At 40.9% G+C, this 15,361-nt stretch overlaps 1 protein-coding gene across 6 annotated transcripts in view; it reads left to right on the forward strand.

Annotated features, from left to right (window-relative positions):
• Positions 1-15,361, forward strand: part of SLC2A9 (solute carrier family 2 member 9) — a 2,222,556-nt gene that overhangs the window by 1,560,652 nt on the left and 646,543 nt on the right. For 4 of the 6 annotated variants that reach the window (XM_085642418.1, XM_085642420.1, XM_085642422.1 and 1 more), the window contains 2 exons: positions 7,766-7,876; positions 13,419-13,520. In XM_085642418.1, the coding sequence (XP_085498544.1) occupies positions 7,766-7,876; positions 13,419-13,520 (213 nt within the window). Of the gene's footprint in view, positions 1-7,763; positions 7,877-13,418; positions 13,521-15,361 lie in introns of all 6 variants that reach the window. The other 2 variants (XM_085642419.1, XM_085642421.1) reach the window with 1 other exon arrangement.

Here is a 15,361-nt window from a genome sequence, read left to right on the forward strand (position 1 = left end):
AAGGGCTTTCCAGACACTCCTCCCCACCTCAGGTGTTTTTGGTGGGAGGAGCAAAGAGCGTTGATCCATTTCCGGCCAGCCATATATTCTTCATGCTGAGCTGGCCGCGCAGGTTCATTTGGAACTTCGTTTTGAAACTAATACCAGCTCTCTTCCTGTCAAAATCTGCAAAATAAATCCAAACTCGGATCTTAGACCTTTCTGTCGCGGATTGGTGAATGTTAGGTCACTAGGAAAAGATCCCATGTACATTCATGACTTAATCTTGAATCTTAACCTTGATGGCCTTTTTGTCACGGAAACATGGCTAAAAGAATGGTCTAATCCTGACATTGTTCGGTCTCTCCCCCCAGGTTACACCATGTTTAGGAAAGACAGACCTGTAAAGAGGGGGGAAGGGCTTGCAATTATTTATAAGGACTCCATAAAATGTTCAACAGTTGATATCCCAGAGATTAAAGGAGTGGAAAGTTTGTTTTTCAGTTTCCAACTATCCAGCTCAGTGGCTTTTGCAGGAGCCTTGGTATACCAGCCCCCAGGGACAAGCTCTGACTTTATAGATACCCTAGCTGATAGTCTTAGTGCCTTGATTGTCAGACACTCCAACTTTACCATACTAGGGGACTTTAACCTCTACCTAGAAACCGATAATTCCCCAACCACGAAAAACTTTTTAGAAACCTTAGAAACGTTAGGATTAAAGCAGCTGATAACCGACCCCACACATGAGGCTGGACATACCCTGGATGGGATATGTACAAACTTCACTAAACTTACAGTGGATGCCCCTACTACACTAACGTGGTCTGACCACAAGTACATTCCCTTTGAGATAGCAGATAGCTCTTTACATGCAGCTAAACAAATTCCGGAACTACCTTGTAAAACTGTTAATAGGAAATGGAATAAAATGCTATCAAACCCTAATCTACATATGTTGGCAGAATTAAGCAAACCCACATTAACAGGAGATCTTATTATTGATACAGGTATTCTTAATGACTGGTTGACAACGTTAGCCAACCAAATGGCCCCGGTGGCCACATGTAGTAGAGCCCTCCTGGGGAAAACCACTGCCCCTTGGTTCAGCCCTCAGCTTAAAGATTTGCAAGGCAAATGTAGGAATCTCAAGCGTAAATGGAGGGTGCACTATAACAACAATGATCTTACTACTTTTAGAACAGCACTGAAAAATTATCATAGGATGATCAAACATGAAAAGAGGGTTCATTATACTAATCTCATTGAACAGACAGTGTTTGATCAGAAGATGATTTTTAAAATTGTTCAATCATTTACCCATCCCAAGATTTTTAATCAGGAAATTCCTCAATCACAACAACTATATGATCAAATAGCGGACTATTTTGATGATAAGGTCAGTGACCTTAGGAAGGATTTTCCAGTAGACACCCCATCTTCTGAAGAGTTAAATTATAATCATGAAAAAATACTGTTGCTGAATCATTTTAGTGAGATTACCCTTGAGCAGTCCAGACAGGCTATCCTGTCTTGTAAATCAGGTTCCCCAGGGGATCCCTGCCCTCCCAAAGTTTTACATGCATTTATTGAAATTGTTAATCCCATTATTAATCAGATTATTAACTCCTCACTTAGACAGGCAGTAGTACCAGACAGTTGGAAGGTCGCATCGGTTAAACCTCTTCAGAACAAACATCTTACGGATCCTACCATTCGGACAAACCTCAGACTTATTTCATTATTACCCTGCCTAAGCAAGATAACAGAGAAACTTGTAAACAAGCAATTAAACAATTTCCTTCTACTAAATAATGTTCTACACCCCAGGCAATCAGGTTTCAGGGCTGGGTTCTCAACAGAATCGGCACTGCTACATACTGCGGAGACGTTAACATTTGGATTGGATCAGGGGAAAATGGCAGTGCTGATTCTGTTGGATCTCTCAGCCGCTTTCGATACTGTCTCCCATGTTGCCTTGGGCAGACAGCTAGGAAAAGTAGGGATCTCACAGAGGGCACTGGCCTGGTTACTATCTTTCTTGGAAAATAGAAGATAATCAGTTACACTAGGTAGCTATACCTCAACTGAGAAACAGCTGTGTTCGTGTGTTCATCAGGGCTCGATTCTGAGCCCCACACTTTTTTATATTTATATGGTACCCCTGCTTGAGCTAATATCATCCTTTGACATTGAGACGGTATCTTACGCTGATGATACACAGCTCATCCTCACCCTGGATAAAGAATCAACTATAGCAGAGGAAAACTTCCAACTCTGCCTTTCGGCTGACTTTGAATGGATGAACACCAATTAATAGCCAAAAGACAGAGATCGTGCTGTTGGGAAAATGTAATATTTTCTCACCCAAAATGTGGTGGCCAACTGACGCAGCCCCACCCCCTAATACTGTGGACACTGCAAAAAATCTCGGAGTACGATTTGATACTTCTCTTTCTTTTCATCAGCAGGCCATGTCGGTTGCAGGAACTTGTTTTATTGGATAAAAACTCAATTTCTTTTTTTTTTTATTCCTACCTATCACAGCCCGCAAGTCCGTGGCAGTGGCCACAATCCTTTCACGACTGGATTATTGCAACAGTCTCTATGCAGGCATAAAGAAAAGTACTCTAAAAAGGCTGCAGACTGTGCAAAATGCAGCGGCTCGAATGGTATTGAATTTACCTAAAGGGTCCTCAGCATCTGAGGCTCTTCAAACCCTCCACTGGTTACCAATACTCAAGAGAATTCTCTTTAAAATCCTTGTGATTACCTTTAGAGCTGTAAAACTAAGTGGCCCCAAGTATCTCAGGTCTAGATAAAAAATTAATGTACCTGTACGTAATCTGAGATCTTCTAAAGAAAATCAGCTAGTATCCCCACATTTACATCTGAAGTCCAGAGGAGGAAAGTCCATGGCTGTTCTAGGAACTAAAGCCTGGAACTACTTACCCACTTACCTGAGACTTATACAGACAGAATCTATTTTTAAGAAAAAATTGAAAATTTGGATATTTATAGTTCCAGATAGTTTGGCCCTTTCTCTTATCTAATCCATCCAACACAGTGACATTAGAGACTACCTTCCTGACACTAGCCCCCAGCGCCAAGATGCTCCATTGGAGTGTAAGCCGGTGCTTTATAAATGTCATAATTCATTCATTCATTCTTTCATTCTCACGTCACTGCTTTTATTGTTGTGCATGCCACTATGCCGGTCCTAGGATGTTTTTGCCCGCGTGGTTTCAAACATTGCCTAGGAATCTACTCAAATACTCTGCGACGTCTCTTGCAAGTTTTCATTCTGGGAGCCATCGCTCTGTTATGGTAAATATGATAGCAGTGTTTTAACAGCGTTTCCAAAGGATTGGTTATTCGCCTTTTCAAAAGGAACTTTCACTGTTAGTGGGAAATTGGTTAATTTCCTGTCATCTGGCTGAAATCGCTGTGTGTTCTATGAGCCGCCGTACTGTTTGCAGGTTCTTGTACTATAGTCTGCATGTGTCACAGAGTGATCTGTGAAATGTGCTATTTGTCTATTTATGCATTGTATTTCTGTGGGATCCTTGCCGTTCTCTTTACATTTCAGTTTGTTATTCTGTTGTATTGGGAAGTTGAGTGTGTGTTGGGTGTGTACTGTACTGTCACCGTTGCAGTGTTCTCCTAATTGCTAGCCTGCACAACCTTTCTCGGTCCCCATTTTTCTTGAGTTCTCCAGGTGAACCTGTGCTTATGTGAGTCAAGTGAAAGAAGGTATTTTTAAATTATCTGAAAGCATGTATGACAAATCTATCACCAGAAAAGAAAGACTGCCCTGCTACTTCATTGCTTAGGGGCAGAAGGGCAGGAGGTTTCCCTAAATTGGAAATGTAGGAAAGTGATAGTGATGAATGTCATGCAGAAAATGATTTTAAGAAAGCCATTAAGAAACTTGATGAACACTATCTGCCAAATGTTGGAGTGATTTCATTTTGGCAGGAGGAAACAGAGTTCAGAGGAATCTGTTGAAGAATGTGTAACTGTCTTGCAAAAGTTAGCATCCTCCTTTAAATTTTGGGATGAATCGTGATAAAAGAATAAGGGATCAGTTCATGATGCAGTGTAATTCAGATCAGAGAACTGTGGGCTAAAAGTGATCCTACTTTGTCGGAAGTCATTGTCATCGCAAAAAGGGTGGAGCACTCGATGTTGTGTATGAAGGGTATGTGAATCGCATACAGCTACAAAAGGGTGTAATGCCACTATCTTGCAAAGTGAGAAATGTGCCCATACACTTACAGGAAGCAGTGAAATTGGAATTAGACCGTTTGTGTTCAAAAGGCATTATTGAAGCTGTGGAAGTTTCGGAGTGGATTTCTCCCAGTGTATTGGCCAACAAGTGGTCACTTGTCTAAAATGTGCATTGATTTGAGACAACTCAATAAACAGGTGATAGTGGACAGGTTTCCTCTCCCTAATATCATGGAGATGGTGAGCATCCTTGATGGAGCTAAATTTTTCTCCAATCTGGATCTTACACCGGCCTATCACCAGGTGCAATTGAGTCCAGACTCTAAGAATTACACTGCATTTATTACTCCAATCGAGGTATTCAGGTTCAACAGTATGCCACTTGGGCTTTGTTCTGCAGCCTTAGGTTTTCAAAGATTGATGAGTGATTTGCTAGGCAGAGTTCAGGGGGTGAAATATTTTCAAGATGACAGTTTAGTTTCACATGTGGGCAAGATTAAGGAGGTTTTGAACATAGTCAAAGAGAAAGGCATCACTTTAAATGTCAGTAAATGTAAATTTTGTTTACTAGAAATATCTTACCTGGGTCATTTGGTATCTGGTAAGCCAGTAAAACCCAAGGAAGATTTACAACTATTTGCGAGCTTCCCTCTTGTGAGCAAAAAGATGATGTGTGGAAGCTTTTCTAGGTTTGGCTGAGTTCTACAGTCGCTTTGTTGAAAACTTCACCAAACATACTTGTCCCATAATAGAGTTGTTAAGGAAGTGTGTTCAGTTTTTTTGGTCAGAGGATTGTCAGAAAGAATTTGAGGACATGAAGTTGTCGTTGAGTTAGGCTCAGCGGAAAACTACCTTAAGAACGTGGTCAAATCACCGCAACACATTTAGATTGCTGCTTTTACAACGCAAGTCGCTACAACGACCTGCGCTGGATGGCGCTATAGACTAAGGAATAGTGTGATTTATTATTCCAACACCTTCCCTACTGTACGTAGGCTGGAGTTGGAATAGTAAATCATACTATTCCTAAGTCCAGCGCCCTCCAGCCCAAGTTGTTGTAACGACTTGCGTTGTAAAAACAGCGATGTAATGTACCGCGATTTAAATGATCGCGTTTTAACATCATACATCCAGGCTCAGCATCTGAAAAGTTTTCTCCTATCTTTACTGTGTTGTGTTATCACGGATGCCATTGAAAAGGGACCTGGGGCTGTTCCCAAACAAAACTCACGGTCCGGACACTGTCAGTGTGGTATTTTCTTCTAGGGCTCTCAAAGAAGCTAAGGTCCATTACTCGGCCATTGCAAAAGAAGCACTTGCAGTTATTTAGGGTACAAAGAAATTTAAACAGTTCTTATGGGGAGCAAATTTTGTAGTCAAAACTAATCACAAACCCTTATAAGAAGTGTTTGGTAAAAGGGACTTGACAACATTTCTTCTTGCACTACAAAATGGCTTATAGCCCTGCAAGACTTTCATTTCAAAGTTGAGTACATACCAGGGATTGATAACAAAACTGATGACTGCTTGTCTCGCCTGGTGGAAGGTGTTTCCCAGGAATCTGAACCGGAGACTAGTTGATGGAGGGAGGAGGATTACAAGGTTTGTAGCATCGTTAATGGCTGCATCATGGAGAGCGAGTGGTTAGAGGAAATCCAGAAGGATGAGGTGATAGATAAGGTATGAATAGCGGTACAGGATTGCATGTTGTGGCCGAAAGGTGAGTTTGGGGGTTCTGAGAAAGTGAAAAATTAAATATCCATGGACAAAAATCTTATCATTAGGGGCAACAGCCTAGTTGTGCCTATATGCTTTAGAAATCGTTTGATAGTCTTGGTGTATGAAGGTCACCAAAGCATTAGCAAAACAAAAGAACGTTTAAGAAATAACTATTGGTTGCCTGGAATGGATTTGCAAGCTGTGCAATTGGTGAGGAAGTGTTTTGACTGTAAACTCAGTGATAAAAGTCAAAAAGTTAGACTGCCTCTAAGATGTGTAGCGAAATCCCAGATGGAGTATGGGAGAAAGTGGCACTTGACATCATGGGACCCAAAGACAGCAAGGGAGGTGGAAATAGATATGTGTTAGCTCTAATGGACCTGTTGTCTAGATGGCCAGTGGTGAAAGTTGTGCAGGATACTACAGCGCGCTCAGTGTGCTCATTTCTTGAGAAGGTCTTCAATTATGAAGGCAATCTGGGCAACATTCTCACTACAATGGTGCTCAATTAACCTCTTCTGAGATGGAAACTTTACTAAGTGAAAGAGGTATTTCTTACAAAAAAATGTCCCTATGCCACCCAGAGACCAATGGTATGATGAATAAATCCAACCGTACTCTTAAAGAGTCAATTCAAATTTCCAAAGCTCAGAATCACGACAGGGTAAAAGATCTTCAGACCAGAGTGGTAGGGAGTACATGTACACTCCTCATTTAACCACTGATTTCAGTCCTTTTGAATTGTTATACAAGTGTAAATTGAACACCAGAATGTTTCCTCCATGGTTGAGATCTGCAATAGGTTTGAATACAGGGTTGGATGAAATGATTCAAGCAAGTTGATCAAAGGAAATGGGTGTTATTGACAAAGGAAAAAGGAATGTCGGCATTCGCAAGGTTGTGAAAGATGTTGACGTTAATTTGGGTGATTTTGTAAAAGTGAGGATCCTCAAGACTCAAAAGGGATTTCATTTTGGTGATCCCCAAAGGGTGGTTAGAGTATTCAAGGGTATTGCCATATTAGATGATGGCAGAATTTGAAATTTCAATCGTTTGTCTAAAGTCTAATTCTTGCTTATTTTTCTCCAATGTTCCGTTTCTTTTTTCATTTTCGGGGGGAGGTGTATTGATATGTTTTTTACAGTGTTTCTGATTTGCCCATATACTTGACTTTGTTATCTTTTGCACTTATTATAAGCTGTAAGAATGTAGAAAGTGAGGGTTAGACTGTTTAGGCACTGGATGGCAGTCAGGACTACAGAGTAGATGGAGTTTCCTTTCCTGGAGAATAAACCTGGAGTTAATCATCACTCCTGCCTCTTCGATCTTTCTTTCGCAGTGCCCAACTATACAGATACTTTACACTACTCAATAGTGAGATGATGGTGCCAACCAATACATTCGAAGTTTTAAATTCTTGGACAGAGATGCTAACTAACCCTGGCCTCACTATCTGCTATAATACAAGAGCCCCCATTTATAAACAGGTAAAACTGTTTTTTAGGGCAGATATAAAAAAAGAGAGTGAGCCAGGGAACTTATGCACTCCAATGGATTGTTTAAAACAAAAGTACCCTCAAGGTAAGCCATCAAATCAGGATCAGGGAAGTTAGATAGACAAGTCATGAGCAAGGAGCTGACCCAAAGCCCACTCTAATGTATTGGAGTTAATAGGTCTAGACAACAATCAGATAAAGCTGTCTTTAGCCAATACCTACACATTACTGCTGCCAAACAGTTGAATACATGATTTATCCATCAAATTAAACATCTTAACACCTTACATGTGTTTTTTTCTCATTTAATAAGCATTTTTGCTTTTGTTTATTTTTCACAGATATGGTTCTATACAAATAGTATTTTTACACATGCTGGAATTAGCAAGGAAAACATCCCTTATATCACTTTGAGCACTGGTGGCGTTGAAATTCTGGCCTCGGTTGTTTCAGTAAGTATCACTCACCTTTTTGTTTGTATCTAAAATGTATTTATATTATAACCTTTGGATGGTTGATAGGTAACAGTTTCAGATCATCTAAAACCATTCTTTCCGGTTTGATATGGACCCATGGTCATTTCTACGTAGTTTTCTTTCAATATATTTGTATACTTTTATGAGTCATAATGTTTTTCTAGATATTACACTTTTACATTTAGTTATATGTTAATATAGCTTGTTTTTCTAATACATTGCAACAACAAGGTGATGGATGGATGGAATGCTTGAATTAATCTCAGTCGTGGATTATTGTCTGGGGCCACAATTTTGTCCACTATGCCACTCTAGACAAAGGTCTTCCTTATGCAAATCAGTACTAAACCTGCTTCAGGGAACAGTCTGTCCTGAACTAGCAGGTTAGGCCCCCTTCAGAAGAAACCTCAATCAAACCCAGACCAGTTTTTCCCTACTTGAAGCTTGTAAGTAGGGTGTAGCTTGGGTCCTATGGTATAGTGAGCACAGGATCCACGTCTGAGCATACCTGTTGCACGTAGGGTGTCAACTGCAATACAGCAAGGCGATGGATTGAATGTTTAAGTCAATCTTAGCCACTGACAATCCCTTGGACCACATTTCCATCCATTGTTTTCCACACACCATGCCACTCCAGACAAAGGCTTGTCTTATTAAAATCAGTACTGACCCGGCTTCTCATGGGAACAGTCCATCCTGAACTGCCAGGTGAGAATCCCTCCAGATGGGACCACAAGCAACTCCAGACCTGTTTTGCCTATGTGGGGCTCATCAGTAAGGTGTAGCTTGAGTCTTATGGTTCAGTGAGCATGAGACTCATTGCCAGTTGCTGGGATTAATTCAGTCATTCCATCTACTACCATGTCGTTACAGTTGACATCTTTAAAACTGGCACTGAAAATGTGACAGAGATCTCTTGGAACAAGATCACGAGCCATATCTGTGCTTGCTCACAGGCACAGAAGGTGGATGTGCACCCATTTTTAAAGAAATTGTATTGTTCACGGTGCATGCTTAAACTCTGACCATAAGAGTTAGCATATAGATTCAGGTCATCACGGATTAGAAACAGATTTGAAACCCAGAGCAGCAACTACCTGTTCATGTTTTCCGAGCTGCGTTGTCTAGAGCACATTCTGTAACTTGCAATATTTTTAATGTATGTGATGTGAACAATGCACACAACCACAATTTATTAGCTTGGTATAAGGAGAAGAAAAGATAAAAGAAGTGTAATTTCCAAAATGTGCTGTCTACAATGCATGCATGCACTAACTTAATAACTTCTGAGTTTGAACATGATCTGGAGAAATCCCAGATATCAAACCAGAGTAGAAACCATTGCTCCATGTTTCTAAGCAGTATTTACTAGAGTGCTTACGCTAACTCAGAGAATTCCTGATGTGTCTGACTCAAACAAAAGGTTCTGTCACAAATAATAAGCTTTGTATAAAAAGAAGAGAAGAAAGGAGTGACACTTTCAAATGGTTCACTATCTCCTACTTAGAAAGTGATGCTTATATTTCATATTTTTCTAAATGAGTAAGTAAAAAAGTGTGAAAAACTTCCATTTGTTTTAAGTTCTGATGTAGAAAGGGAATTTGAGACTTTGTGATAAGAATAATTCTTCTTGAGTGGGCAGTCTCTGGAATTATAGCCACTGCTCTGGACCCAGAGGACAGACACTTGAAGTCAGTTCGTCCCTCTCGAGCTCTGGAGCTTCAGAGATTTTCTGATGAAACCTTTCCAAGTTTCCCAACGCAGAATGAGACATAGTTGTTTTTTTGGGATGGAAGGGAAGCCTTGGGCAGGACAAAGCACAAATTCAATTTAATGCCATGGAAATGTCAGTCAGTTACTTTTTATGGCAGGTCCTCCTGAAGTCTGAAACTTTAGATAAGATCTAGAACTCTAGAGCAAGAGTTTGCAAACGTTTCCAAATGTTAGATGTGAGAGTTAAGAGACACATAGTACATAGACGTTTGCAAAAGGTTAGTAGATCCAATATTTCATTTCCCGAATATGTACCTTCACTACTTTTTATGATGATAGACTGTAGCTTTTTTACCTTTATCTAGGTGTTTGCTGTGAGGAAACAGAAACGAACAAGACATGAAGCTACAGAAATAGCTACTGCTCAATACACTTCAATATTACAAAAAATAGGTCTGCCTTACGTTCTATCGAGTCTGCCTTTCATTTCTCACCTTCTACTTTACCCAAAGCAGATATTGTTCTGTTTCAGTTTGTGTCTTACTAGAATCAAATATTAAAAGCATCTTACAATTGCTCACACTATCATCATTTGTTTTGAATTAGCTCTACTCTTGGCATTATCTACATCATTGTGTACCTACAAAAGTTTCTTTTCCCCATGCCTCCTAATTTAACTAAGTAAGTTAGTGACTGCATTAGCAGGGATAAAGGGATGTGTATTCCTTGGCTCAAATATGTAAAAACAACACTGGAGGGAATAGGTTGCTCAGATCTTTTTACCAATCCACTAACGATCACTCGCCAAGACAAGAATAGAATTAAGAGTTTGCTCCTAACTAAAGCTGCAGATTGCAGAAATGACAAGGAAGGTATGAAAACCCTTGCCTGTGCTTATAGTATGAGTAAGACAGTAGGCGGCATGGAACCATCCCTAAGCATAATACATAACGCACAAATCAGTTTTCTTTTTACTCGTTTTAGGCTAAACCTAATACACCATCTATTAGCGGACCCTCTGGGTTACACCACTACGGTTGAGCAGAAGGGAACCTGCGGCTGCGATAACAAATCTCCGCAGGATACCCTTCATTTTGTATTGTTATGCCCTTTTTATTCTTTTCCCAGGCGTCGTTACCTAGTCAGAATTTTAAAAAAGGGTAAGTTCAGACAAGCCAAGGTTGCGCTGTTATATTTACAAAGGGCCGAAGACCCATTGACCCTGGCTTGTATAACAAGTTTTTTAAAAATTGCATTCAAAATAAGAAATACCAGAGGGCAACAAGGGTCAAGCTTTGGCTGAAGGTATCAATTAACATGCTTCATCTGTTTTATGAATTGAATTGAATGTGGATAATATTGCGACACTTGCACTGATGTGATATTTTAACTATTTTCCTAAAGATATGGCACTAGCAATTTTGGGAACGCTCATACATTTTTATCTATTAATATTTAAATCCTGTAGATAGCATGTATTAAACTATCTGAAATTGTAAATGCGTGCCCCATGACCTGCAGAGATACTACAAATGTATGCGAAACTGTGTCAATGTAGTTGTATGTATATTTTAAATTTTTTGTAATAATAATTGTTGTGCTTTTATGGTGACTTGTGTTGCACAGAATAAAGCTGATTTTGAATTTGAATTTGAATTTGAAACTAAGTAAGTCCATTTTCATGTGCATCCATCTTCTGTACCTTTTTCTGACTGTTCCACCTTTAAAACATTGTCAGTCCAGTTGCCTGTTTGGTTGGGGTCCTTGGAGCTTAGACACTGCCTTTTGCATCTTAATTTCACTGTTGGCTGCTGCTGAGCCAGTAGGGGCTTCATCACCCTTAAAAGATTGTGACGTTGCTCCAGCTTGTTGTCATGTCACTGCGGCATCTGCTGCACCTACTCTTCAGGGCTCTTTGCGTGTCAATCTATTTGGAGCAAATCACTCAGTGAGGGAAGGAATTAATAATATATGTGTCCTTCAAAGGTTAGTGGGCATATGTTACTTAACTGACAGTCCAAAGTGATCGAATAGTATTTCAAGGCCAGCCCTGTTTTCGCTGTCGACTTCTGACCAGTTTTCACATTTATTTATGGTATCTGTTTCTAGAAGGTAAGGGGAAACCTCTTGCCTACAGCAAAGACTAAGTTCGATTTTTTTTATTTTGCTTTAGTTTCAACTTCGGAGCAGTTTTGATGTAATTGAGCAGAGAATCTCCAAGGGCCATATTATCAAGGAACCACGATAACATTATCTCCGCTTTAGCAGCAGGAAACTGCCGCTAAAGCTGCGATAATGGGCTTGATAATATGTCCTTGTGAATTCCCATAGAAGCCCAGGTTCACACCAGAACCTGGGCTTCTATGGGAATTCACAAGGGCATCGCTCCTTGATAATATGGCCCACGTTCTTTAACGGGACCACAGGCAATGTTTACTCGGCTTAATCACTTGAGAACAACTGAAAGCTATGCTAATTGCCCTTGCAGTGCACACTAAGGGGACATCATACTTTCGTGCAATGCAGCAAGCTACCTTGCTGCACTGGGTGAAAGAGAAAGCACAGGAATGCGCACTATTTAACATCATACGGCACATTCCTGTCCTTTCCTTGTGCAGGCACACTTTTGGCTGCCTTCCAATGGAGAAAGGGTGCAGAAGGCAGCACACACATAAAAAAAAGGAAAAAACTAGGAGAAATAAAGATATATCGCCTCATTACTCCTCCCCTGGGGAGGCGTACCATTCCCAGGTCTACCACTAATGTTAAATCTGGGAATGGGCCAAAATCTATGATTGGATGCATGGGAACACCCACGCTCCACCCAAGGAATGCCTCCCTGGTACAGGGTAATGCAAGACAGCGATTTACGCTGCCTTGCATTACTCCAGATTTATCAAGCCATGCGGTGGCCTTGCATGGCTTGATAAATCTGACTTTAGTGTTGCTTCGCCTTTGTACTCCCTTGCGTGGCACAAGGGTGACGTAACACAATGATAAATATGGGCATAAGCTCTTTGGGTAGCTGTCTCAGGGGACCACAGAGGGAGGCATCAGTTTACGATATGCCATTGCCCAGCAGGATAAGCCTGGTGTGAGAGTAGACTTCCCATTGCACTGGAATTGTTGTGCTAATCAGTGCCACTGAAAGCACAACCTCCAGTTTTATTTATATATTAATTCCCTGGTGTCTCCACTTACATGTCCACTTGAAGCACTTGCAGAGAGTTAGACTGCTTTCACTAGTGCTAAATCGTTTACCTATCAAGTGCAATTTACCTGTAGCCTGTTGTTTAAATGGAAATATAGAAGCTGACACTCACTATCCACAGTACCTCCTTAACCCCCGCAGGGGGGCGGCGGCGCCGTGCTCGTGACGAGCCCAGCTCGTCATGAGGCACAGTGGAGCTGTGCTCATGACGAGCTGAGCTTGTTACAACTCCGCCCACTAATTGCTTCTCCCGCACAGGCGGGGAATCAATCGCGCGTGGGCGGAGCGTGACCCCTGTGACGAGCCCAGCTCGTCAAGAGCACAGCTCCACTGTGCCTCATGACGAGCTGGGCTCGTCGTAAGCACACAACCGGTTAAATGTAATGCAGCAGTGCTGAGAAGTGCAGGTACTCTCCCATTCAATTAAAAAAAGTGCAGGCACTCTGTTGCAGAAATGATGGCAAACTACACTTTCACTGTACTACATACCATAGCAAATATACAAACGTATGTACCTCCTTATTTAACAGCTCTCCAGGGTTAGTAAGAACTATATCAATGCAATTACCAATACTGTTTTGATTTTTTTTAAAGGGCCTGACCATTGAACGGCTTGGACGTAGACCTCTTCTGATAGGAGGGTTTGGTTTGATGGCGTTCTTCTTTGGATTGCTTACAGTGTGTCTTACTTTACAGGTAAACTCTTCATGTTGGATTTATATCAGTGTTTGCTTTCAAATCTTTTGCTAACATAGAGACACAAACATTTCTTTAAAGGATAGAAATTGTATTTGACCTTTATGAAATGTGCACAAGTAAACATGTTTATTTACATGATTTCCAAAGTATGCATTTTATGTGTAAATATTTAGGTATTCTTAAATTCAAGATATACTTTTCATACCAAATATTTTTTATTGTAAAGGTCTCATATTTGTTATGTGACCAGGATAGCAACATTAATCTACCTATGAATTTATGAACATCAGTTTAGGAAATACAAGGTGTATTAGATTTAATGTGATACTGCCAGATGTAGACAAATATAGATGCACATATGTGCCTCGGGAAAAGGTAGAAATTTGAAACCAGTTGTACTAAGCCTGCAGTGCACAAAATCACAGGATTTTGAACCGCAAAAATCCCATTTTCCAATGAACTAATCCCATTTTGCAATTAGGAAAAAAAATGTGGAGCCAAAAATGGAGAGGGGAAGTTTTAGGCGTTCCTCCAAATTGTGCATCAGTAAGGTCTCTATCAATGGCTAGCGACTACAGTTTCAGTCACAAACCAATGTCAGTTTTGACTCTCAAGCTGAGATGGTAACTGATTCACAAAGGAGAATACTTATATTTTGGACCCCCTCCCCCATTAGGAATCAGTCACGATTAACCAAGAATGGATTTTTGAAATTATGTGATGATCCCATGGAGATAATGAGTACAAACCATTACATAACGGATTAAAGAATTTTTGATTTGAACTTTTGGAATATTCAAGATCATTTGAAAAAATTAATTTAATTTGAACTCTTGGCAGTGCGCACTGAGGGACACTTCCCTATGGAGAAGTGCAACTAAAGGTATTGGTGTGTACAACACTCAGAGAATGGTCTTCCCAGCTATCTATTGATCACACCGTGCAGCACGCACTCCTGCCCACCACCTCCTAAAGGTGAAAAAATGTGTGTTGGGCACTTCCCTGAGGCCATGACCCTCCTGGGCAGCGGCGGTGGGAGTCTCAGCGTCCGTATCCTCTCTGGGAGAGCTGGACTGAGTCACATTGCTCCCAGAGCAGTTCTCTCCCTCTGTGATGCTGGTGTCTTCCGGCAGCAGTGGACACTCGGATGGCATCAACATTTTGGCCTTTTCCTCCCAGCTTGGCTATTCCGCTGTCTCCCTTGCTAGTTTTGGCGTCTCTCTGCTAGGTTTCATCTTTCCGGTTATCTTCTTCAGTGTCCTTGTTTCCATCAGAAACCTTCGTTCCCCCCCTCCTGAAATTGCTCTGAAGTCCTGTGACAACCTCCGGAGACCGTCCTGGACAGCTAGAGCAGAATAACCACATCCTGTAGGTAAGGATGCGGCAGCCATCTTGGAAGTCATGGGATCCATCCCAGTCTGATCACAAGTTGTAGTGTGAAGTGTAATTATGTAGGTTGGAGTGCAGTTATGTGTAGTGGAACTATCTTGAGTTGAATTGTGTTGTGTGCAGTGCAATTATATGGTTTGGATTTATGTGGCATGGAGCGGAGTGGAAATGTGTGGAGTTTATTTTATTGGTTTGAAATTATGTGACATCTAGTGGAATGATGTGGAGTGTATAACTGAATTGTGTCGCGGGTAATTATGTGATGTTTAAATGTGTTGTGTGTGGTGGAATTATGGGGCGTGGATTTGTGTGGTGTGGCACTTGTGTGGCGTTGTGTTGAATTATGTGGAGTTAAATTCTTGTTGTCTTTTTACTGCAGTGCTGGCAGTCTTCAATATTGTTTCTCTCTTCTGTTCTCTCACCCCCCTGTAGTAGGCTAAAACAGGGTG

This window comes from Triturus cristatus, chromosome 2_2, assembly GCF_964204655.1.
Source record: "Triturus cristatus chromosome 2_2, aTriCri1.1, whole genome shotgun sequence".
Classification (NCBI taxonomy): Eukaryota; Metazoa; Chordata; class Amphibia; order Caudata; family Salamandridae; genus Triturus; species Triturus cristatus.